A 23,998-nucleotide genomic window follows, 5' to 3' on the forward strand; every position below is an offset into this window, starting at 1 on the left:
CACTACCACTACCTCAGAAATCTTATTCCTCTGTATCTGTTCCCAGTCAATCCCCACCCCCATCCCCAGAGGACACCAATGTTTTTATTTTTTATTTTTTTGTACCACAGATTAGTATTGCCTGTTCTAGCACATCACAAAAATGGGATCATACAGCAGATACTCTTTTGAATCTTACTTCTTTCAGTTAGCATAATGCTTTTCAGATTGATCTATGTTGTTGTGGTATTAACTGTCTGGCCAGGTGTGGTGGCTCATGCCTATAATCTCATAATCCCAGCACTTTGGGAGGTCAAGGCAGGAGGATAGCTTGAGCCCAGGAGTTCGAGACCAACCTGGGCAACATAGAAAGACCTCATCTTTACAAAAAAAATTTTTTTTAATTAGCTGAGCATGGTGGTGTGTACCTGTGGTCCCAGCTACTTGGGAGGCTGAGTTGGGAGAATCACTTGAGCCCAGGAGGTTGAGGCTGCAGAGAGACATGATCACACCACTACATTCCTACCTGGGTGACAGAGCAAGACTGTCTCAAAAACAAATGACAGTTTGTTCCTTTTCATGGCTGAATAGTGTTCCCATAGTTGCTCAGGCAAGAGAAGATGCACCCCGTGCTTGCCTAATGTAAGAGTATACCACAGTCAGTATCACCATTCTCTTATTGATGGAAAAAACCTGGTTGTTTCCAGTTTTCTCATTGCTGGTTTTCTGGGGTTTTTTTGTGTATGTTTCTTTGTTTTTTTTGTTTGTTTGTTTGTTTTTTGAGACAGGATCTCACTCTGTCACCCAGGCTGGAGTCCAGTGGTGCAATCACAGCTCACTGTAGCCTCGACCTCCCCAAGTTCAGGTGATCCTCCTGCCTCAGCCTCCCAAGTGAGGAAGGAGAAAGAAAAAAAGCAGGCAGACAGTTAGGGCAGGTCCTCGGTGGAATTCTTTCAAACAAAAGAGCAGTCTGGAAAAAATCAAGCTGCAGGCACATAAAGAGCAGCTTGGAAAAATCAAGCTACAGGCACAGATAAGGGAGTGAGGCCCAACATAGAAATGCCTTGGTTCTCTGTGTAATCAGTGCACTCCCAGGAAATAGTTTCCTCCCCTTTTTGGGCATGTACACAGTGGGCTCCATGAGAACTTGCATGGGGTGGGGTGGGGGCTTGCCTAAAACATGCCCGTAGTTGCTCAGGCAAGAGAAGCTGCACCCTGTGCTTGCCTAAGACATGCTCACAGCTGCACAGATAAGGGAAGCTACACAGGTAGCTACACAGATAAGGTAAGTTACACAGCACCTACACAGATAAGGGAAGTTTCTTATAAAAACCTTCATATTTAACTGTAAAACAACAACCCTCTTTCAGGTCCCCCGCTCTGCTGCTGAGAGCTTTCCTCTTTCACTTATTAAACTTTCACTCCAACCTCACCCTTGGTGTCCACACTCCTTAATTTTCCTGGTCATGAGACAAAGAACTCTGGATAACGCCTCAGACAGTGAGATTGCTATATTGACCCTAGACTGCTTTACAAGTAGCTGCGACTATAGGTGCATGCCACCATGCCTGGGTGACTTTTGTTTTTGTTTTTGCAGAGACAGGGTTTTTCCATGTTGCCCAGGTTGGTCTCAAACTCCTGAGCTCAACTGCTCCTGTGACTGGCACCTGGCACCAAGCAATCCTCCTGCCTTGGCCTCCCAAAGTGCTGGGATTACAGGTGTAAGCCACCACGTCCATCCCTGGTTGTTTTTCATGACTATCTTGCCTCCTCATCAAGGATGGGAATGCCTCAGGATTAGTCAGTCTTCCGCTTCACATTTATTTTTTCATAGTGTCTATGAAATTATTATTGCTAGACAAATTTTTATTGCTAAACATAGAATTTGTGGATTGGGGGAAAACAAACCATGGGACACAAATGTCATTAGTATCTAGAAGGGCATTACTTATTGGCAAAAATTTCCCCTGGAATGTGACAAGTAAAACCTGTTGGTTAAAGACAGTAGCACTTTTCTGTTGTAAAGGAAAGGGAGACAGGTAGGAATAATTGAGGACAAATAGTTATCCTGAGGTTTTGGGATGGTTTAGATGGTTCATCTTCATGCAGATACCCAGCCCTGTGTAGGGGAACTCCAAATACACTGTCAATACAGCAATGGCCTCCATGTTTGCAGAAAACAGAAAGCAGACTTACAGGGGATTTTAATATCACAGGTATTGCTACACATCAAAGTTACAATTGGATTTAAACTCCATCTGAATTTGGGGAGTGACCCATACCAGCGAATCAGAGACTGAACTAGAAACCCTGGCAGACCCTTCTGCCTGAACCCAGGCATTAACTCCACAGAGAACAGCAGAAATCTCCCCTTCTAGCAGCCAGGAACAAGCTGGAGACCAACACGGACAAATGCCAGTGAGGCAGGAAGCCATGTGGCAGGAGCCCAGGAAAGGACCCACAGGCCTTATCCTGCCTCAGTACCTGGTTATTCAGGAAAAGTCTGACGGACAGACTCCACTGGGAAGAGGTGCTTAAACCTACTACACAGAATAGAGTTTACAAATAATGGTGGGATCAAGTCCTGCCATTTACCAAATGCCCATTGTGTGCCAGGTACCAGGAAAGGCACATCACAAAATCTCCCTTCCCTCACCATAAACCAACAAGATGGTGTTATCTCTGCTTTAGCAATGAGGAAACAGAAGCTCAGGTGGTCACGCAGTGATAAGCTGTGGAGATTTGACTGTCCGCTCACCTCTGTACTAGTGTTCAGGCCCTCTGGAGCCTGAAGAGGATGTTAGGAACCTGGTGAGGCCTGCTGAGGCCATGGAAGGTCTGGCCTTTATTCAGCAGGGAAATAATAAACAATTTTTCCTGTCTTTTTGTGTTGAAAGTACTCACAGAATAGTGTAGAGTCCTGGTACATAGTTAGTGCTCATTAAAATAAGTGGTGAAGGCTGGTCTGAAGGTAGTGCATCATCTTAATTGGTTGTTCATACTCAGTTACAGATAATACTCCTTGTTCTACTCTTTCCCCACTTCTCACTACTGCACTTGACTAGTCTTAAAAAAAATAGGAATGCTTCCATGCCTTAGAGTTATTGACTTATATGTATGTTTGTTCATTTGTTTGTTTGTTTATTTATTTATTTGAGACAGAGTCTTGCTCTGTCACCCATGCTGGAGTGCAGTGGCATGATCTCAGCTCACTGCAACCTCCACCTCCCAGGTTCAAGAAATTCTCCTGCCTCAGCCTCCTGAATAGCTGGGATTACAGATGCATGCCACCACGTCTGGCTAATTTTTGTATTTTTAGTAGAGATGGGGTTTCACCATGTTGGCCAGGCTGATCTCGAACTTCTGACCTCAAGTGATCTGCCCACATAGGCCTCCCAAAGTGCTAGGATTACAGGCGTGAGCTACTGTGGCTGACTGACTTATATGTTTAAATTCTGTAAATGAACATTCGGAAATATTTGATGAGTTGTGGTCTTCTTTCTAGATTAGTTGATTAGAATTTTAAGTCAAAGTTAACATATGAAAGACTTTAAATCCAAATTTTGTATCCTAAGGAAAGAAAAGGACCCACAGAAATCCTTATGACCACCAAAATATGTCTGTATTTAGCTGGGCATGGTGGTTTATGCCTATGTAATCCCAGCACTCTGGGAGGCCGAGGAGGGCTGATCACCTGAGGTCAGGAGTTTGAGACCAGCTTGGCAAACATAGTGAAACCCAGTATCTATTAAAAAATACAAAAATTAGCCAGGTGTGGTGGTGCATGCCTGTAATCCCAGCTACTCAGGAGGCTGAGGCACAAGAATCACTTGAACCTGGGAGGCTGAGGTTGCAGTGAGCTGAGATGGCACCACTACACTCCAGCCTGGACAACAGAGTGAGAGTTCATCTCAAAAAAATAAAATGTCTATATTTGTCTCTTCCTTCTATCTCCTCTGACTTCCTCTGCTTTCTCTCCTGTCCAGTGAACTTTCTGCAAATTATGCCTATGTCATTAAGGATGAATTCTTCCACCTAGCCTTCAAGATCCTCCATAATCAGGTGGAGTTTTCATATTATTCAGTTTTACCTTCTAATTATGATTATATTATGATAACATGACATTTCGCAGTTTTACAGTGCTTTTTAAATTTTATTTTATTTTTTTGAGATAGAGTCTTGCTTTGTCACCCAAGCTGGAGTACAGTGGTGCAATCATGGCTCACTGCAACCTCAACCTCCTGGGCTTAAGTGATCCTTCTGTCTCAGCCTCCTGAGTAGCTGGAAATGCAGGTGCACACTACTACACCCGGCTAATTTTATTTTTCGTAGAGACAGGGTCTCCCTCTGTTGCTCATGCTGGTCTCAAACTCCTGAGCTCAAGCAATTCTTCTGCCTCGGCCTCCCAAAGTGCTAAGATTACAGGTGTAAGCCACCATGCCCAGCCAAGTGCTTTTTAAAGGGGGACTTTTATGAAGATTATGCATGTTTATCATCTCCAATAACTCCCCAACACAAAACCTCTGCTCTGAGCAGCACAGACTTATCTGCACCCAGATGTGTCACTCTCACATCTGTAATTTTGTTGTTCCCTTCCTCTTTTTTTTTTTTTTTTTTTTTTTTTGAGATGGAGTCTCACTCTGTCTCTCACCAAGGCTGGAAAGCTGGCATGCAGTGGCACGATCCCAGCTCACTGCAACCTCTGCCTCCTGAGTTCAGGCAATTCTCCTGCCTTAGCCTCCCAAGTAGCTAGGACTACAGGCGCGTGCCACCATGTCTGGCTAATTTTTCTATTTTTAGACAGAGTTTCATCATATTGGCCAGGCTGGTCTCAAACCTCTGACCTCAAGTGACCTGCCCACCGCAGCTTCCCAAAGTACTGGGATTACAGGCATGAGCCACCGCACCCAGCCTATTCGCTTCCTCTTAACTAGAATATTAGCTCTGACCTCTTCAATAACTCAAATATAAAACCGTTCTCAAGTATGAAGATGCTGGGTAGCCCAGTGGTTCTGAGCACTTGCTCTAGAGTCCAAAAGACCAGGGTGGGTATCCCAGTTCTGAGACCAACTAGTGAGTGACCCTGGGCAATAACCAGGCTTCAATTTCTTCTTCAATTAATGAAGATAATAATGCCTATCTCACAGAGTTGTTTCAAGAATGAAATAAATAGCCCAGGTGCAGTGGCTCAGGCCCGTAATTACAGAACTTTGGAAGGCCAAGGTAGGCAATTAACTTGAGGTCAGGAGTTCAAGACCAGCCTGGCCAATATGGTGAAGCCCAGCCTCTACCAAAAATACAAAAATTAGCCAGGCATGGTGCTGCATGTCTGTAATCCCAGCTACTCGGGAGGCTGAGGCACGGGAATCACTTGAACCAGGAGGTGGAGGTTGCAGCAAGGCGAGATCGCACCACTGCACTCCAGCCTGGGTGACAGAGCGAAACTCCATCAAAAAAAAAAAAAGAAAGAAAGAAAGAAAGAATTGTACATCTAAGTGTTTAACATGGAGACTAATGTAGCAAATCAATAAATATTAGTCACCTTCTTATTAATGTTACTACTGTTAGATGTCTAGCTCAAAGACCTATCTCCTCCATGAACTCTTTAACCACCTCTGCCCACAACAAATGCCCTTTGAACTCCTAAAGCCTATTCTTTCCCACACCTAATTGTACCCTATGGGCTTGCTGTCTAATTGCTGGTATTTATGAAGGGCCTGACATCTAGTGTTTCCATATAGATCTAAGCATCCAGGGATCATATCTGCTCATTTTTCTATATCCCTCAAGGCTCGTGGCATAAGACTGAGCTCATTGTGGACAACTGATTAAACCCTTGTTATAATTTACATTTAGAGAACCCCACTCTTTGTTATAATTTATAGTCAGAGACTTTGTCCCACAGGTGAGAACCAATCATCAGTGGCTGTTGGAAGCTATAAACATTCCACTATGAAATAACCTCATAACACCACAGGAGCCTTCTTGACTTCCACTAATGATGAATGACTTAACATCCCTAAACAAGACACATGCCTGACTGCTTCACAGCTGGTCAATCCCTCTCCATGTGGTTGGGCTCAGAGAACTTTATAACTAACACAGGATGGTGCCTCCTGTCAACCTCCACCTTCCTCCAAATAATGTGACCTTATTTCCGGGCTGCACAGCAGCCTCACCAGTAAAGGAAGGTTAAAGCCAACAGCTAACTATGCCAAGACAACTTGGATTTAATTCACAGTATCAGGGAACAACACAGCCTGCCACAGCTGAGAATTCCTCCCTCTGGAAAAATGAATTAAGTAAATCGAGGAAAAATAATGGTGGTTTCCCAGCCATCTAATAAAAATCAAACATGATATCCAAGGCCGTGGTTCACAGCATGTAAAGGTAGTTTGGTTTCCTGTGCCTCAAATGTTTTCTCCAGCCCTTTACCTGGCTTATTTCTTACCTGGCTCCGGATGTTGGATTAATTGTCCCTTCCTCAAATGAACCAAGGGTCTGGGTAAAATACACTAATCACACCCTGCATTCTCCTCTACTGCCCTTAACACATGGTGACTAAGTAACTATCTGTCTGCTCCAGGTCCCTCTTTTCTTGTGTAAGGTAAGATCCATGTGAGTATGGACCAAGATTGTCTTGTTCCCTGCTGTACCCAGAGCTTAACAGAGGGCCTGGCCCAAAGAAAGCATGCACACATATTTATGTTGAATGAACACATAAGTCGAAGGACCTTGCTGACCTGGTTTTAGGTGCTTTACCGATGATCCCACTTTTTCGACTGTTCCCGAAGCTTCATGTCCCAGCACCATGGGCTTTTTCACAATAAAATTCCCAATTCGACCATCCTCCCAGAAGTGGACATCTGAGCCACAGATTCCAACTGAATGCATCCTCAGCAAGACCTCTGATAAAAGAAAGGAAGAAAAAAACAGTGAGAGAGGGAACAACCCCTATCACTCTGAGGTGACCTAGTGATTTCCCTTTGCCCAGGGGAGAGGGCTGGGTTACCGGGCCAGGTACACAATTTAGGCCATAGAGGAAATCAAGCTCCATAGCAACCCTGATTAAGTCTCGCAAGGCAAACAAGCTTCCACATGTGATGGCTAATTTTATGTGTCCACTTGTCCAGGCTATAGTGCCTGGTTGTTTGAAGATACGTGTTGGGCATGGTTAACTTTTAAACCAATAGACTTTGAGTAAAGTAGATTACCCTCCATAATGTGGGTGAGCCTCATCCAATCAGTTTGAAGGTCTTAAAAGCAAAGACTGAGGTTTTCTGAAGGACAAGGAATTCTCCTCAAGACTGCAACATCAACTCTTACCTGAATTTCCAGCCTGCCCTTTGTACACATACACACATACATACATACACATATATCTTAGTGGTTTTGTTTCTCTGGACAACACTAACTAATACACTGGGTAAACAATATATCATTAGTAGGATGAAATGTACCAACCACTTAAGAGAACAAACTATTTTCCAAAAGATAACTTTCCAGACAATTAATATGCTATGCGTGATTCCTATCTATTTATGAGAACAGGTCTGGTAGAATCTCAGCTCGGCAACATTTTGTGAACTATCAAGTTGAGTTCTTCATGCCTATTGTTTTCTTTCTTTCTTTGTTTCTTTTTTTTTTTTTTTGAGACAGAGTCTCCCTCTGTTGCCCAGACTGGAGTGCAATGGCAGGATCTCGGCTCACCGCAATCTCTGCCTCCTGGGTTCAACCAATTCTCCTGCCTCAGCCTCCCAAGTAGCTGGGATTACAGGTGTGCACCACCATGCCAGGCTAATTTTTGTATTTTTAGCAGAAACGTGGTTTCGCCATGTTGGCCAGGCTGGTCTTGAACTCATGATGTCAGGTGATCCACCTGCCTCAGCCTCCCAAAGTGCTGGGATTACAGGCCTGAGCCACCGCGCCTGGCCAGTTTTCTAAGTTTAAAATAAGGATGGTACTGAGCCCTTTTGGTGGAATAAGTACCAATAAGTACCATCATCTCTGACTGAGATGATGGTTATGAATACCTCCCTGAAAAAAACACTCTGCCTTAGAAAGACAAAGAGACCCAAATCTCTGCTATGCACTGCACTTGCCACAGACTGCCAGGGGTGGCTCTTCAGAACTTTCTTCCTCCTTAGTTTTAGTGAAGAGTAAGAAATGGCAGGGTGAATTCTCAGGTCAAATGCAGGGAAAAGGCATTTGAGTTAGGAAAATCATCTCAGAATTTCCTCTCTTGAAGTAGCAATTGGTAGCGAGAGCTTAGATTTCACTTGCTAGAACACTCGCTGAAATGCACTCTTTTCCCTTCCAATGCAAGTGTAGCAAGAGACGAGAGTGCGAGCAGAATGCTGCTTCAGGGAGAAAAGCTGTACCAGGAGCCAAGCTTGTACTCTGGGTCCAAGACAGCCCTCATTTGGCCACTTCTGGAATCAACAGTCAACTTTTCAGGACACAGTGAGGTAACTCTTTCACTTCTCTGAACATGGTATCTTGGTGAAAATCCTTGAACCCTAATTATACAATACTTACTCAGCACCCACAGAATGGTTATATTCTATCTAGTCTGTATTCTTACCACTTACAAGTTGATAACACAACTGACCTTTCAGTAGCAAAGCTGTGGATCTACCAGGAAAGCTGCCTTTGATCTGATGTTCACCCAGAAGCTGCGGTTCTGGTGTGAGGTAGGACAAAGTGGGAAAGGACACCCCCAACTCCTCAAGGGCAGAAAGGGGACCTGACTGTCTAGGTGTGAGAGGGGGAGGGTGAGTATCTACAGACACTCTGCCCATTGCCCCCAGCCTCACTTCAGGGTCCTGCACGATTATGACAAAGTGGAATTCCAGGGATGGGAGGGATTAGAAAGCTGTCAGCAGGGATCTCCCCGAGCCAACAGACAAAAAGAGATGGAAATGCTCACAGCACCTGCCATGTGCAGATGGTGGGCTGGACTTTATCCTCACCATAGCACTCAGTTTGTACATGAGAAACCCAAAGCTGGGAAGTTGCAGATGCCACCTTGGGCGTCAGCTTGTCAGCTAAGCCCCACAGGCTTAGCAAGTGAGAGACCTGGAAGAAGTGGAGTAAAGGTGTTGGAAACCCTGCCCCAGTGTGCTCACTCACTTTCTGTGCTTGGTTGATTAGGGCAGGGGACAGGGCCCCATGCAGCACCTCCCACCCCCACTGGACAGTAGGTCCTGGGCTGCCCCACACTTTGGTGACTGGCCTTCCTGGGGAGTGGGGAAAGCTGGCATGATGCTCCCTTTGCTAAAGATTAAGTTCTGTAGACTCACTCCTTTTCAAAGTTTGCGTTAGGGTTAGGACACTTGGCCACTCCAACAGCAGCTTCTGGTAGATAGGGTACACTGTCATTAGGTCAAAAGAGGAAGAATTCTGTCATTGGTCCATATACTTCACATCAAAAACTCTTTGGGACAAGTCAGCAGTCTGGTACGGTAATTTTTCTGATTCTATCACTATTCTTTTTATTTCATGTAGCAGCCAAGATAAACTTCCCACGAGGTCATGCTGTGGGCAGTACACACTGTTCTCAGCGTAACAAAAGCATAGGTTTTTAATGGACGCAAAAGTAATAAACAGTTGGAAAAGAGACGTAAGGGAACAATATACATGTGACTCCAAAGGAAACAACAGGAAATAACAGAATATAAGTCATGTTTCCCAAGAACTTACCATTTGGACCTGGTTCAGGGATAGGATAGTTCTCCTAAAAGAAACAAAATTGAAAAAATCATTTAGCATGCATAATAACTTCACCTTATGAACATTTTCCATTAAAAACAATTAGAGTTTCATCATTAGTTTATTTCTTCTTAGAATTAACACAAGCTCAGACCACACTGCTCCTGGGTGCATGCCTGAGGGGATGCGCTAAATGGCACGCTGCACACACCTGCCTAGCCCTTCGTCACTTTTCTGCATAACACAGTGACGGACCCAACAGCAGCATGCCCAGCATACTCACAGAGCATACAGAGGACCACACTTGTTGTCAGTAGTGACATGTCACAGGGTGAGATGAAGTTCTGACGCTGGGTTCCCTCCCTGGGAAACAGCCTACAAGCCGAAGGCACAATCCTAACTGAGGAAGAGCTGACTCTAATTGCTGACCTCATCCCACCCACTGGTGCAACTTCGCCAGGACTAAGGAAAAAGCACAGTCCATGTAACTCTAGGCAGAAGGGATCTTTGGGTCTCTAGATCTGCCATCCGTATCAGATCCTGCCTTCCTGGAAAAACATGTTCTTAGATACAGATTTGTTTGGTCTGACAAACTCCTCCAGGGAAAGGATGCAGGCATTTCTGACAGTTGCACGTGAGGATGTTTCCCTCTAGACAGGTAGGAGAAAGTGTCTGTGCTGCCAACCTCTTTCCTTTACATCAGCACAAAGACTGATACCTGGTCCTCTTTTCCTAAACTTCCCATGTGGCATTTGAGGGGCCCCTTGGGAACACATAAGACCTGCATTTTGGCCCCCCTCACAGGTTCAAAAGCAATCTGAGCTATTCTGGTGTTCACAGCTAGTAGTAGTAGCAGTAGCAGCAGTAGTTGTAGTAGTGTTGGTTTACTAAGCCTTCTTTCCTCATTGTCAACGGGCTAGGAAAGTCCTAGTGACAAGGAAGGCCACTGAGTGGCCAAATCAATCCAAGTGTTCATTTTATTCTTTGAAGGTAATCAAGAAAAGAGATGTACCCAGGCGCAGTGGCTCATGCCTGTAATCCCAGCACTTTGGGAGGCTGATGCGGGCGGATCACTTGAGGTCAGGAGTTTGAGACCAGCCTGGCCAACATCTCTACCAAAAATACAAAAATTAGCCGGGCGTGGTGGCACGTGCCTGTAGTCTCAGCTACTCAGGAGGCTGAGGCAGGAGAATTGCTTGAACCCAGGAGATGGAGGTAGCAGTGAGCCCAGATTGTGCCACTGCACTTCAGCCTGGGTGACAGGGTGAGACTCCGTCTCAAAAAAAAAAAAAAAAAAAGAGAGACAGGGAGAGATGGAAATGTTCACAGTACCTGTCATGTGCCAGACAGTGGGCTGGACTCTATCCTCACCATAGCACTTAGTTTTGAAGTGAGAAACTCGAAGCTGGGAAGTTAAATAACTTGGTCAAGGTCATGCTACCAGAGAGTGGATGAAGCCTGCTTCCACTGTACCCTACTGTAGCCCCAAGGTGGAATATGTCTTTTCTCCTTCAGGGGTGGTGCAAAGAGATGCCAAACAAGTGATGAGAATGTCAGAGCTGGGCCCCATGAAGAAAGCTCTGGGAGGAGGCACTGTCAAAGCTTACCTCCTTCCAAAAGGGCCTAACTAGCTACTTTCATAGGCAGCCCCACCGCACTAAACAACACCAAAGGGCACTAGACAAATGCTGCTTGGTACTACCACTGTGCTTAGTGATCAGTGGCTTTTTATTTTTTCCTAACAAGATAATAAACACCTTGAAGCCAAAGACCACGCCTTCCATCTCTTTAGCACCAGGTACACTGCTTGGCCCCAAACTCAAGTGTTTGTACTTGTTAAATAACCACTATCCAAACTAGTGTTTCCAAGGAAGGTCAGAGGTTTTCACTTATGTCAAGTTACCAGCCCTTTCTGTTGAAGAGGCTCAGTGCTAATTTGAACCTCTTCTCCCGTGAAACAAAGCTCAAAGCTTTAATGTTATTGCTGCCTAGCTGATATTGCTCAATGGCTTCTTTGTGTCAGGTACTGTGTGCTTTACAGGCATTACCTCATTTAATACTCACAGAAACCCTACATGGTACATCCTACTATTGTCTCTTTTTCATGTGATGAGACTGAGGAACCCACCCATGGTAACACTAAGGCAGTAAACGGTGGAGCTGCATCCAAAGCAGCCTGATGGGGGCAAAAGGGCTTAAGGGAGTTTTTTTAAATCTCTTGATAATTTAGACTGGCTACATAGGAAGGAAGGAAGGAAGGAAGGAAGGAAGGAAGGAAGGAAGGAAGGGAGTATGGGAGGGAGGGAAGTAATCAGTCTAGAAATAGCCACCTCAAGATAGCTGATTGTCACCAAAACCTTCCTCAAAGTTGTTGCTGGTCCCACATCAGAAATCAGGGACCGCTGTGTAAAGTGATCCTTCTGTTATACCACGTGGATTTTTTTTTTTTTTACTTTAAGTTCTGGGATACATGTGCAGAACCTGAGGTTTGTTACATAAGTATACATGTGCCATGCTGGTTTGCTGCACCTATCAACCCGTCACCTAGGTTTGAAGCCCCACATGCATTAGGTATTTGTCCTAATGCCCTCCCTCCCCTTGCCCCGCACCCCCCGACAGGCCTCAGTGTGTGATGTTACCCTCCCTGTGCCCATGTGTTCTCATTGTTCAACTCCCACTTATGAGTGGGAACATGTGGTATTTGGTTTTCTGTTTCTGTGTTAGTTTGCTGAGAAGGATGGCTTCCAGCTTCATCCATGTCCCTGAAAAAGACATGATCTCATTCTTTTTTATGGCTGCATTATACTGCGTGAAATGTTAAACTGCAGGTTAAATTGAAACTAAAGACTAAGGCCTTTATTTCAAACATGGGAGAGAACCCCACCCTCCCTGCTAAAGGCACTAGTAGGCAAATTCACAGACACTGAAAGACAGTTCCACAGCATACAATTCATAGCCTTGCCTCCAGCCAGGCCAGACCTGAACGCCCCATTTCAAGGTGGAGAGGTGGTAAGACTAAAGCTTAGAACAACAGTCAGGCACACCAAATAGGCCCTGGGTCACTAGAGAGAACACTACTGTAAATATTTGTTCAAGTTAACGGAGCTGAACAGCTGTGCTCCTACCACACAGCAAAGCTGCAGTGACTCTCCCAGACACTAGAGGGTGCTGTGCCCACAGCCTGTGCTGTGTTCTGTGCCTATAGCAGAACACGCTTGATGGAGAAGTTCAAATAAATTCCTCTCCCTGCACACCAACTTTCTTTTTCCATTCTTTTTCTTGCTGATTCTAATTACCCTTGCAACTCAGGCTTGTCTCCTGCCTCCTCTCTCTGTAGGGGACATGCTACCTGAGCACAAAACCATTTTAACATCAGCCCGTAGGTTTGTAAATATTGCCCTAAGCACACTGGGGAGACTATAATGTTTTAGAAAGTTATTACAGCATGGTTGCTCAAAACCTTGCTTTTCATGTTTCCTTGCCATGATGTTGGCCACAATCCTCTGTTTGCTTAATCTTTTTCTGTCTCAGCTACTCTTCCATTTATCCAATTTCTCAGGTACCAAGGTTTCTTAGCTCCTCTGAGATCCCGAACTTTCACTTTTATCTCCACAGCTCCTTTTTTTTCTCATTCCCAAAGGTTTTGTCATCTCAATCATATTCAAGGTTTCCTAAAGGAATTTCTTTCTTTATTTTATTTATTTATTTATTTATTTATTTTTTGTAACTCATCAGCAGTCCCTGATGTCAGATGTCACTGCACTCAGGCTAGAGTGCAGTGGCACGATCTCGGCTCACTGCAGCCTCGACCTCCTGAACTCAAGTGATCCTCCCATCCTCCCACCTCAGCCTCCTGAGTAGCTGGGATTACAGGTGCGTGCCACGCCACGTGGCTAATTTTTTTCTATTTTTGGTAGAGATGTGGTTTCATCATGTTGGCCAGGCTGGTCTCGAACTCCTGGCCTCAAGTGATCTGCCTGCCTCTGCCTCCCAAAGTGCTGGGATTACAAGTGTGAGCCACCATGCCCGGCCGAATTTCTTATCTTTTAATGAGTGAATGTACAAGAGGGTAAAAAGGAATTGAGTAATTTTTCTTTACCATAGTTGTGTGAGTTTTCCAGCATATTTCACTTCAAGTCAGAAATACATATCTGAATCACATATATACTCTCCCTTCTATCCCCTTCAGCTCCTCCCGCTGCCCTACCTGCCCACTCCTGAAGTAACTCATGGAAATACTTCAGGAAGTACTCTCTGCGGGGACATGGAATCATCTCAGGTACCTCTCACATACTAAATGTTATCTTGCTTTTCCTAAATACATTTTTTCCATTAGCCTAAATATATATTTTCTAGCTATGTCATCATTGGTCCCTCTTCCTCTACTTCCACCTGCATAACTGAGTTGATTCCCTCAACACGTCTTGCTTGGGTTGTAGCAACGGCCTCAACACAAGCAGAAATGGAAGGAAGATGCCTTTTCCCTCCTCCAGCCAACCTGAGTGGCACAGTGAACTCAGACTCTAGAACTGCCTGTCTACATGCAACCCAGGCTTCCCCCACCAGCTGCGTGACCTCAGGGTAGTTATGTAACCCCTGTGTGCCCCAATTTCCTCCTTCATATAATGATAATCATGAAAGGGAATGCCGACTCAGTAAATACGTTCACTCTTATTACAAAAGAAGTAAAATCAAAGTTCTTTTTCCATAATTAGCTCACATTATGGTTGAACCAACCCTGGACAATCTTGTCCTTCTGACGAGAGTAAAGCATGTTAAATAGAAATTACAGGAGGCCACTGTTTTGCTCCTGCACAGGGCCCCAAGAGAACAGAATTAAAAACCCAAAATGGAGCCACTCATACTAAAGTTCCACATCATCAAAGCAAAACTAAGTTCTTATATGACCTTCAGAGAAATCAGGAGAGGTAATAGCCAAAAGTCCCAAACAGGCCAGTTTCAGTCAGCATGATAATAAAGTTCCCTCTACTTTAATCCTTATCAAAAAATAAAAAATAATGACCTGAAGAAACCTGATCTTAACCAATCAGTTATTTTTCTGTTGTTCTATTTCCCTGTTCCCACCTTACAAGGAAAATAACTGAAATGACCAATCTGCTTTTTCTTGTGTTTCTGCTTTCTTTAGCTCTTTTCTGTTTGTAAAACCAACCTCCTCTGTTTACCTCACTGGAACACAGGCTATTTTATGGAATGAAGTGTTGCCCAATTCTAGAATTGCAAATAAAGCCAAAGAAAATCTTTTAAATTAAATTGCAGTCATTTTATCTTTTGACAGGTATTTTAAATCATTTTGTGGAAAAGTTGTGTTCTGCATCCTGGATTCAACCAAACCTCAGGCCAAAAATATTCAAAAAATAAAAAACAGCAATACAACAATAAAAAATAATGCAAATGAATAATATTGTATAACAATTATTTACAGAGCATTTACATTGTGTTAGGTATTAGAGGTAATCTAGGGGGATTTAAAGTAGATGGGAGGATGCATGTAGGTTATATGCAAATACTACACCATTTTATCACATACAAGGGACTTGAGAATCCTTGGATTCTGGCATCCACAAAGGGTTCCTGGAGCCAATCCTTCCCCTACTCCAGGATACCGAGGACAACTGTATTCTCATGGTTTTCATATCAACATTAAGAAAATCTGACCACTCTACAAGGCTGGCATTTGGAAGAAAGTGAAGGGATTCTAGCAGTTTTTAGGCTTGACTCTGCCAGTTGTGGAAAGAGTGCAATGTGCTCCCACTGTCTTAGGGTTGGGGACGGCTAGCAGTGTGTGGGGAAAGTGCTGGTCTCATCCCAGATGCACAGCAGTCACCTGCTCCCTGCTGCCAAGCCTTCTGTGGGCCTGTGGAGGGCTGCCCTGCACACCTGCAGAGCGCAAGAGACCCTGTTTTTCTTCCTTTCCTCTTCCATTTTCCCTTTCCCTTGAGTGCCTGAAGGGTGTTTTAAGGGTGGGAGGAAAATTCAAAGGTTTTCCAATTGGCTATTTTGTCATGAGAGGCTTTGTTCTAGCCGTGTTGGTCCTGGCAAACTTGAGGTCAAAGTAGGAGGTAGAATGTCCTCACAAGGTCCAATGAGCTGGTCTCCAGCCCAAGCTCTCCTGGCTCCATTCAACTTTGTTCTGCTGATAACAATCTTGCTGAAATGCAAATCTGTGTCAAGTCGCCAGTGACCCTGGAGACTCCTAAACCCCTCACCTGGTGGCCACCACACCCCCATCTCACCTCCAACTACACCCATTTCCCATTGCCTAATCCCTCTCCTTCTTTCAGATCCCGCAGGAGGTGGGAACTGAGGCATCTGGGATGACTTCTAAATTCCTACGAGAATTACGAGACACTTAGGTTTGGACATGCTGGGACTGAGGTGTCTTGGGACATCCAGGTAGGGCTATTGATATATAATAATGTTTTGTGATTCTAAATGTCTCAAAATGGAGTCTTCTTTTTCTTCTAGTTATTGTTTTATAAAAATATATTGTGGTAAAATACATAACATAAAATTTACCATCTTAAATCTTTTTAAGTGTATAATTCAATATTGTTGTCTATATTCACATTGTTATACAACAGATCTCTAGAATTTCACATCTTGTAAATCTGAAACTGAATACCTGTTAAGTAACAACTGCCCATTTTACCCCCTCAGCAGCCCTTAACAAACACCATTCTACTTTTTGTGAGTTTGGCTACTTATTTCATATAAGTGGAATCATACATTATCTGTCACTTTGTCACTGGCTTGTTTTTATTAACATAATATTCTCAAGGTTTATTTTTAACACAGAATGTGACAAAACTTTTTTTCAGGGCTGAATAATATTCCATTATATATCTATATCCCACATTTTTAAAAAGTGTTCATTACTTGAATAACATCTGGGTTGTTTCCACCAACAAAGTGGAGTCACAATGATAAGTGACTCAGCTCACAATGAAACTGATGACTGCTCAAAGTGATAAGCATATGTTTGTGGGACTGAGATGACAACACCTGCTGTGGCCAGGCAACCCCAAAACTTGATAAGAAAGTGAAGCCAAGGCCAGGCAGGATGGCTCACACCGGTAATCCCAGGACTTTGGGAGGCTGAGGCAAGGTGGATTGTTTAAACTCAGAAGTTCCAGACCAGACTGGGCAACACAGTGAAACCCTGTCACCAAAATTAATTTTAAAAAATAAAATAAGAAAGTGAAGCCAAAAGGTGGCTAAGTTATGACAATGGACATTCCTATGCGGGGTATAAAAACAGCAAAGAAAGTGACCATGGCCGAGAGCCTGTAGAAGCTCTGCTGTGAGAACTCTGAGGCCTCCTCACGAACAGAGGCTGCCATAAGTTCTGCTGGGAGAAGAACAGCAACAACACTCCTCCCACTTTGTTGTTTCAAGGGCAATCCAAATCTGTTCATCAGTCGGCGTGCTGGTCTCTGGAGCTACTTGCCATGGTTCATTCCCTGTTTTTTTTTTTTTTTTTTTTTTTAAGAGATGGGTTCTCATTCTGTAGCCCAGGCTGGCACATTAATAGCTCACCACAATCTCGAACTCCTGGGCTCAAATGATCCTCCCACTTCAGCCTGCTGAGTAGCTGTGACTACAGGAGGGTGCTATCACACCTGGCTACTTTTTACATTGTTTGTAGAGATGAGGTCTTGCCCCAGCTGATCTCAAACTCCTGGCCTCAAGTGATCCTCCCACCTCAGCTTCCCAAAGTGCTGAGATTACAAGTGTGAACCACCATGCCCGCCCCGACCTCCCCTATCACTGCCTGTGTGTGTTGAATATATTTGCATGATTGTTGGTATGTGAAAGCCTCACATTTAATTGGCCATTGAGTTATTGTGAAACCTCTGGGCTCCTGGTCGGAGTCAGCACAAGTAGGCTGGAACCTGACATGACAGCTGTTCAACAGGCAGTTGGTTACTGGGACTGGTGCTCAGGCATCACCTCCTGCAAGAAGCCTCCCCTGTCCTCACCAGGCTGGAGAGGTGACTCCTTTCTCTCATTTGCACTTCTCCAGCACCTAGCATTGAATCCACACAGGATAGTTAAGGACTATTTAATTTTCATTAGGGATAAATATATTAAAATTTCCTCCTAATTCAAAGTGTATGAACATAACCATACATGATCTTATTAAATGGTTCTATATATGGAGCAAAAATTCTAAGTCTCTGAGCTTTGTCAGATGCTCTAGTCTGTTCGTGATCTTGATAAGTGCTCACTGTGTTCAGGTGTATGTAACTGAATATTTCTGTGTTTTTTAAAATTGTTGAGTTGAATATTACTTTGCAAAATTTGAATATATTTTCCCTGGTAACTAATGTTCTTAGTGTAAACCTGATTTGGGGAAAACTGCCAGCTTCAACAGCCACACTAAAAGACTTCTAAGTTAGATGCTAATATTGAGTATCTACGTGTACATATTTCTCCTCCTTCTTAATTTCTGCCATGCAAGTTTTAAAGAGAAATTTCCCCTACGTCCATAATTCTAGTGTCTCCCCTTAAAATAGGGCTGCTTTTACAGAACGGTAAAATCCTATTTGTGATATTGCTTGCTTCTTCTCCTGCTTTTGATAGTGAAAGGAGGTGGCCAAATGCCTAGGCAGATAGGGGTGGGTACCCAGTGAAATTCCACCTCCAAGTAGAAGACAGTTTAAAGCCTGAAAGCCAAGCTACAAGTTAAATCCTGGGACTGGATCAAGAACTTGTCTTCCTGTTTGGACACCTTCCTCTGATTGATCCCCACCCTTCACCAATTTTACATACACCTAACCTTTCCTAAGTGGTTTTCTACACTGTTTTGCCCACCTTTGAGTGGCGTCTTCACTTTAACTTTTTTTGCATACTCACAAACCAATCAACACACACTTCCCATCCTGTGCCTATAAAGATCCTAGACTCAGTTGGTAGAGGAGGAAATGGCCTAACTTCGGGGAAGAGACAACCTGACTTCTGGAAAGATGACCTGCCCTTCCCATCCCCTCTCCAGTTCCCTTCTCTGCTGAAAGCCATTTTCATTGCTCAGTAAAATTCTCCACCTTCACCATCCTTCAATCATCTGCGTGACCTCATTCTTCTTGGACACTGGACAAGAGCTCAGGGCCCACCAAGTACAGGTATCCAGAAAAGGCTGTCACACTGGCCCTTTGCCCCTCACCAGTGGCATGCCCCGTGCAGCGAGGCAAGGGGCCAACTGAGCTGCTAACCTGACACCATCTGCAGACGGTGGAACTAAAGGAGCACTGTAACAGCCCCTCTGGGGCTTCAGGGTCATGGACACCCTTACCTGGGTGCTGCTGCATTCCCCTCAAGGAGCTTGCTCCTGTGTCAGTGCCTGGAGCAGCTGGCCAGCTGGATCCCGCACTCGCTCATTCATGTGCTCCCTCCCACAAGGGGTTGAGCACGGTAGGCCCAGTAGATAATGCACCCCTTCCGTAAGTCCGGCGAAGGGGCCAAGAAAAAGCTTGCATCACTTTGAGAGGAAAATGCTAACTTTGTGTTTCGTGGTCTTTCACAGACAAAGGCACTGTCTTTCCAGAGCTGTTGGTGGAGGTGGGAGTGTTTGCTGGATTTAATTTCCTGTTTTGAATTTGAAATGGTTTGTCCCGTTTGGGTTGTGTTTTATTGTTAAAACATAATTAAGATAAAAGCAAGAAAGATGCTTCTTTGGGTTACTAGCTGCTACCAAATTTCTCTTTTTCTGGAGGAGTTTTAGATTCTCTTTTCACTCTCGAGTGTCTCTGACTGGTAAGGGTTAAGTAGCCTGCATCTCGTCACTATCAGGGTAATCTGGTTTAATCCAGCTGCTCCTTCATGACTATCATCACGTAGAAGCAGCTGGCTCAGAGAAACAGACATGATGCCCAGGACCATCTGAGTTGCCTATGTTCATGCCCTCTCATTATAAAATCCGCTTATCACCCCAAAATCTTAACAGTAAAGTACAGACGGCAAGGAGGGGACATTTTGAATGTGCTGTATTACAGATATAGATTTATCTTATTTTTAAAAATAAATAAAAGTAGATCAAAGCAATCCTTTTGACCTAAGGTATAATACCTTGCCTCAATGGACAAAAACTCAAGAAATATCTTCATGTAATATCTCCAAGTAATGTTTAAACTTGATGCCAATGTATTATTTTTTTCTGACCTTTATAATTAAACAACATTAACCCATCATTCTGAAATTGTTATTTTGTCCTTTAATTTATTGTCTCCTCATATAGTTGATCATAACAAAAATCTGACTACATCCCCTCCACGGTGTTGTTTCCTGGAAGTGGAGCCTGTTTTCTTCCTATACTTCTCCCTGTTCAGATGCTCCTGCCTGAAGGAAGAGCCAGCTTTCAGGAAGAAGGGAGATAAAGGGCACTCAGAGGGTGATTGAAGAACTGATTTGTAATACAATGTACAGAAATTGAGAGGAGCATTTAGAAATGTTTATAGAATTTTTTTGTTTGTTTTTGTTTTGAGATAGAGTCTTGTTCTGTCACCCAGGCTGGAGTGCAGTGGTGTGATCTCAGCTCACTGCAACCTCTGCCTCCCTGTTCAAGTGATTCTCATGCCTCAGCCTCCTGAGTAGCTGGGATTACAGGCATGCACCACCACACCCAGTTAATTTTTGTATTTTTAGTAGAGACAGGATTTTTGCCATGTTGGCCAGGCTGGTCTCAAACTCCTGGCCTCAAGTGATCTGCCCACCTTGGCCTCCCAAAGTGCTGGGGTTACAGGCATGAGCCACCGTGCCTGGCTGTTTATAGCATTTTGACGTGACACAGCATTCAAATATATTGATGCAAACATATCAGTCCATGGCCGACTGGAAAAAGTAAAATTGGTCCTTCATTGTGGACAGTTTGTAAAGCCCTGTATTAAAGTTCCCAGCACATGCCTGGAATGCAGTAGGCAGTCAATATATTAATTCCCCGCATTTCCTTACCATTCGAGTGAACCCTACATTATAAAAACAAGCTACCCACCACCCCCACCACCAAACATAGCTTCTGTGGGGGAAAAAGTAATTTGACTGTTTTACATTCTAACTTCATGAATCTGTAATTCATTTCCTAATTAAAAGCTTCTGGGTTTCTACAGACTGATCAAAGGGGCATACAGTAATTAAACTGGTAAATACAGTGGAAAGCAAGATTATTGCCTGGGCCCACATTATAATAATTTGGTTAGGAAAACTGTTCATGTGTTTGAAGGCCCTGGTCTCCGTCCACCTCTTTTTAAGCTAATATGGTTTAAGTGTCCATCCTCAGGGGCTCTGGCTTCCTGCTTATCTCCACAGTTAGCACATACCATTAACAGTGTGCTGGATGCTGTGCTAGGCCTTTCACACACACAATTGGTTCCACTGAATCCTCATACAACCAAAGATGAATACTACCATTATCCCCATTTCACTGGGAAGTTGAAGTGGAAAATAATTTGTTGAGTCATACAACTAGCAGCAGTAGAACGGGGACTAAACCCCACTCTGGCTCCCCAGCCTGGTTTGGGAACTTCGTACTATTTCCATTTAGAAAGAACTCCAGCAAGCTGACACTGTTTGCTTCTTTATACATCAATTTGGTCAACAGTTACTTTTCCTCCTGCCAATTCTCAAACTATCTCTATTTAAAATGAGGGGAAAAGCGAAAGTCCTTAAGTCTCAGATTGATGTTTCATTTTGTTCTCCTAATTATAAAAGAAAACCACTGGTCTTAGTGTGTGTCTGACTTACCACCCAATTTATAAATACTTCTCTTTGCTGTGGTCAAGGTGATCATTAACTAATTAGTAGGCAAGGAGTTTATTTTTTTGTTCCCTGCAGCCATACATCAAGAAAGAAGAGAATGGTGCCTTCTCCTAGGCAGTAGGGAGGCTGTGCGGTAGGCTTCCTTCCTGCCAGTTAAGGGACAAGTAAAGTGGATCAGGTCGCATTCCCCCACAGAACCACTGCCCTGGATGCTGGCTGGTTCCTGGCCTTACCTCAAGTAGGATGGCAGCGGTTGAGATATTGCTTCCTGCTTCAGAATGCTTTGGGATCCTGCTTCAGATTTTAGGAATGATTTATACACTTTTTGGAAAGCAAATAATGATGTAATTTAAATGATACACTTTTCCCTTGAAAATTTATACATTTTTTGAAAAGATTTTAGGAATGAGTCTCTATTTCCTTCAGTTCTGCTCTGATTTTAGTTATTTCTTGCCTTCTGCTAGCTTTTGAATGTGTTTGCTCTTGCTTTTCTAGTTCTTTTAATTGTGACGTTAGGGTGTCAATTTTGGATGTTTCCTGCTTTCTCTTGCGGGCATTTAGTGCTATAAATTTCCCTCTACACACTGCTTTGAATGTGTCCCAGAGATTCTGGTATGTTGTGTCTTTGTTCTCGTTGGTTTCAAAGAACATCTTTATTTCTGCCTTCATTTCGTTATGTACCCAGTAGTCACTCAGGAGCAGGTTGTTCAGTTTCCATGTAGTTGAGCGGTTTTGAGTGAGTTTCTTAATCCTGAGTTCTAGTTTGATTGCACTGTGGTCTGAAAGACAGTTTGTTATAATTTCTGTTCTTTTACATTTGCTGAGGAGAGCTTTACTTCCAACTATGTGGTCAATTTTGGAATAGGTGGAAAAACCCTTCAAAAAATTAATGAATCCAGGAGCTGGTTTTTTGAAAGGATCAACAAAATTGATAGACTGCTAACAAGACTAATAAAGAAAAAAAGAGAGAAGAATCAAATAGATGCAATAAAAAATGATAAAGGGGTATCACCACCGATCCCACAGAAATACAAATACCATTAGAGAATACTACAAACACCTCTATGCAAAAAAACTAGAAAATCTAGAAGAAATGGATAAATTCCTTGACACATACACTCTCCCAAGACTAAACCAGGAAGAAGTTGAATCTCTGAATAGACCAATAACAGGATCTGAAATTGTGGCAATAATCAATAGCTTACCAACCAAAAAGAGTCCAGGACCAGATGGATTCACAGCTGAATTCTACCAGAGGTACAAGGAGGAACTGGTACTATTCCTTCTGAAACTATTCCAATCAATAGAAAAAGAGGGAATCCTCCCTAACTCATTTTATGAGGCCAACATCATCCTGATACCAAAGCCGGGCAGAGACACAACCAAAAGAGAGAATTTTAGACCAATATCCTTGATGAACATTGATGCAAAAATCCTCAATAAAATACTGGCAAACTGAACCCAGCAGCACATCAAAAAGCTTATCCACCATGATCAAGTGGGCTTCATCCTGGGGATGCAAGCCTGGTTCAATATACACAAATCAATAAATGTAATCCAGCATATAAACAGAACCAAAGACAAAAACCACATGATTATCTCAATAGATGCAGAAAAGGCCTTTGACAAAATTCAACAACTCTTCATGCTAAAAACTCTCAATAAATTAGGTATTGATGGGATGTATCTCAAAATAATAAGAGCTATCTATGACAAACCCACAGCCAATATCATACTGAATGGGCAAAAACCGGAAGCATTCCCTTTGAAAACTGGCACAAGACAGGGATGCCCTCTCTCACCACTCCTATTCAACATAGTGTTGGAAGTTCTGGCCAGGGCAATTAGGCAGGAGAAGGAAATAAAGGGTATTCAATTAGGAAAAGAGGAAGTCAAATTGTCCCTGTTTGCAGATGACATGATTGTATATCTAGAAAACCCCATTGTCTCAGCCCAAAATCTCCTTAAGCTGATAAGCAACTTCAGCAGTCTCAGGATACAAAATCAATGCACAAAAATCACAAGCATTCTTATACACCAATAACAAACAGAGAGCCAAATCATGAGTGAACTCCCATTCACAATTGCTTCAAAGAGAATAAAATACCTAGGAATCCAACTTACAAGGGACGTGAAGGACCTCTTCAAGGAGAACTACAAACCACTGCTCAATGAAATAAAAGAGGATACAAAGAAATGGAAGAACATTCCATGCTCATGGGTAGGAAGAATCAGTATCGTGAAAATGGCCATACTGCCCAAGGTAATTTATAGATTCAATGCCATCCCCATCAAGCTACCAATGACTTTCTTCACAGAATTGGAAAAAACTACTTTAAAGTTCATATGGAACCAACAAAGAGCCCGCATTGCCAAGTCAATCCTAAGCCAAAAGAACAAAGCTGGAGGCATCATGCTACCTGACTTCAAACTATACTACAAGGCTACAGTAACCAAAACAGCATGGTACTGGTACCAAAACAGAGATAGAGATCAATGGAACAGAACAGAGCCCTCAGAAATAATGCCGCATATC

At 43.4% G+C, this 23,998-nt stretch overlaps 1 protein-coding gene across 5 annotated transcripts in view; it reads right to left on the reverse strand.

The window, feature by feature from the left end:
- LOC107968609 (sorbitol dehydrogenase-like) overlaps positions 1-23,998 on the reverse strand; it is a 64,299-nt gene that overhangs the window by 14,513 nt on the left and 25,788 nt on the right. For 4 of the 5 annotated variants that reach the window (XM_063794922.1, XM_024349188.3, XM_024349186.3 and 1 more), the window contains 2 exons: positions 9,682-9,715; positions 6,723-6,887 (listed from right to left, as the gene is read on the reverse strand). In XM_063794922.1, the coding sequence (XP_063650992.1) occupies positions 6,723-6,887; positions 9,682-9,715 (199 nt within the window). Of the gene's footprint in view, positions 1-6,722; positions 6,888-9,681; positions 9,716-9,973; positions 10,041-23,998 lie in introns of those variants that run through there. The other variant, XM_016928143.4, reaches the window with a different exon arrangement.

The sequence above is a fragment of the Pan troglodytes genome, chromosome 16, assembly GCF_028858775.2.
Source record: "Pan troglodytes isolate AG18354 chromosome 16, NHGRI_mPanTro3-v2.0_pri, whole genome shotgun sequence".
In the NCBI taxonomy this organism is placed as follows: domain Eukaryota; kingdom Metazoa; phylum Chordata; class Mammalia; order Primates; family Hominidae; genus Pan; species Pan troglodytes.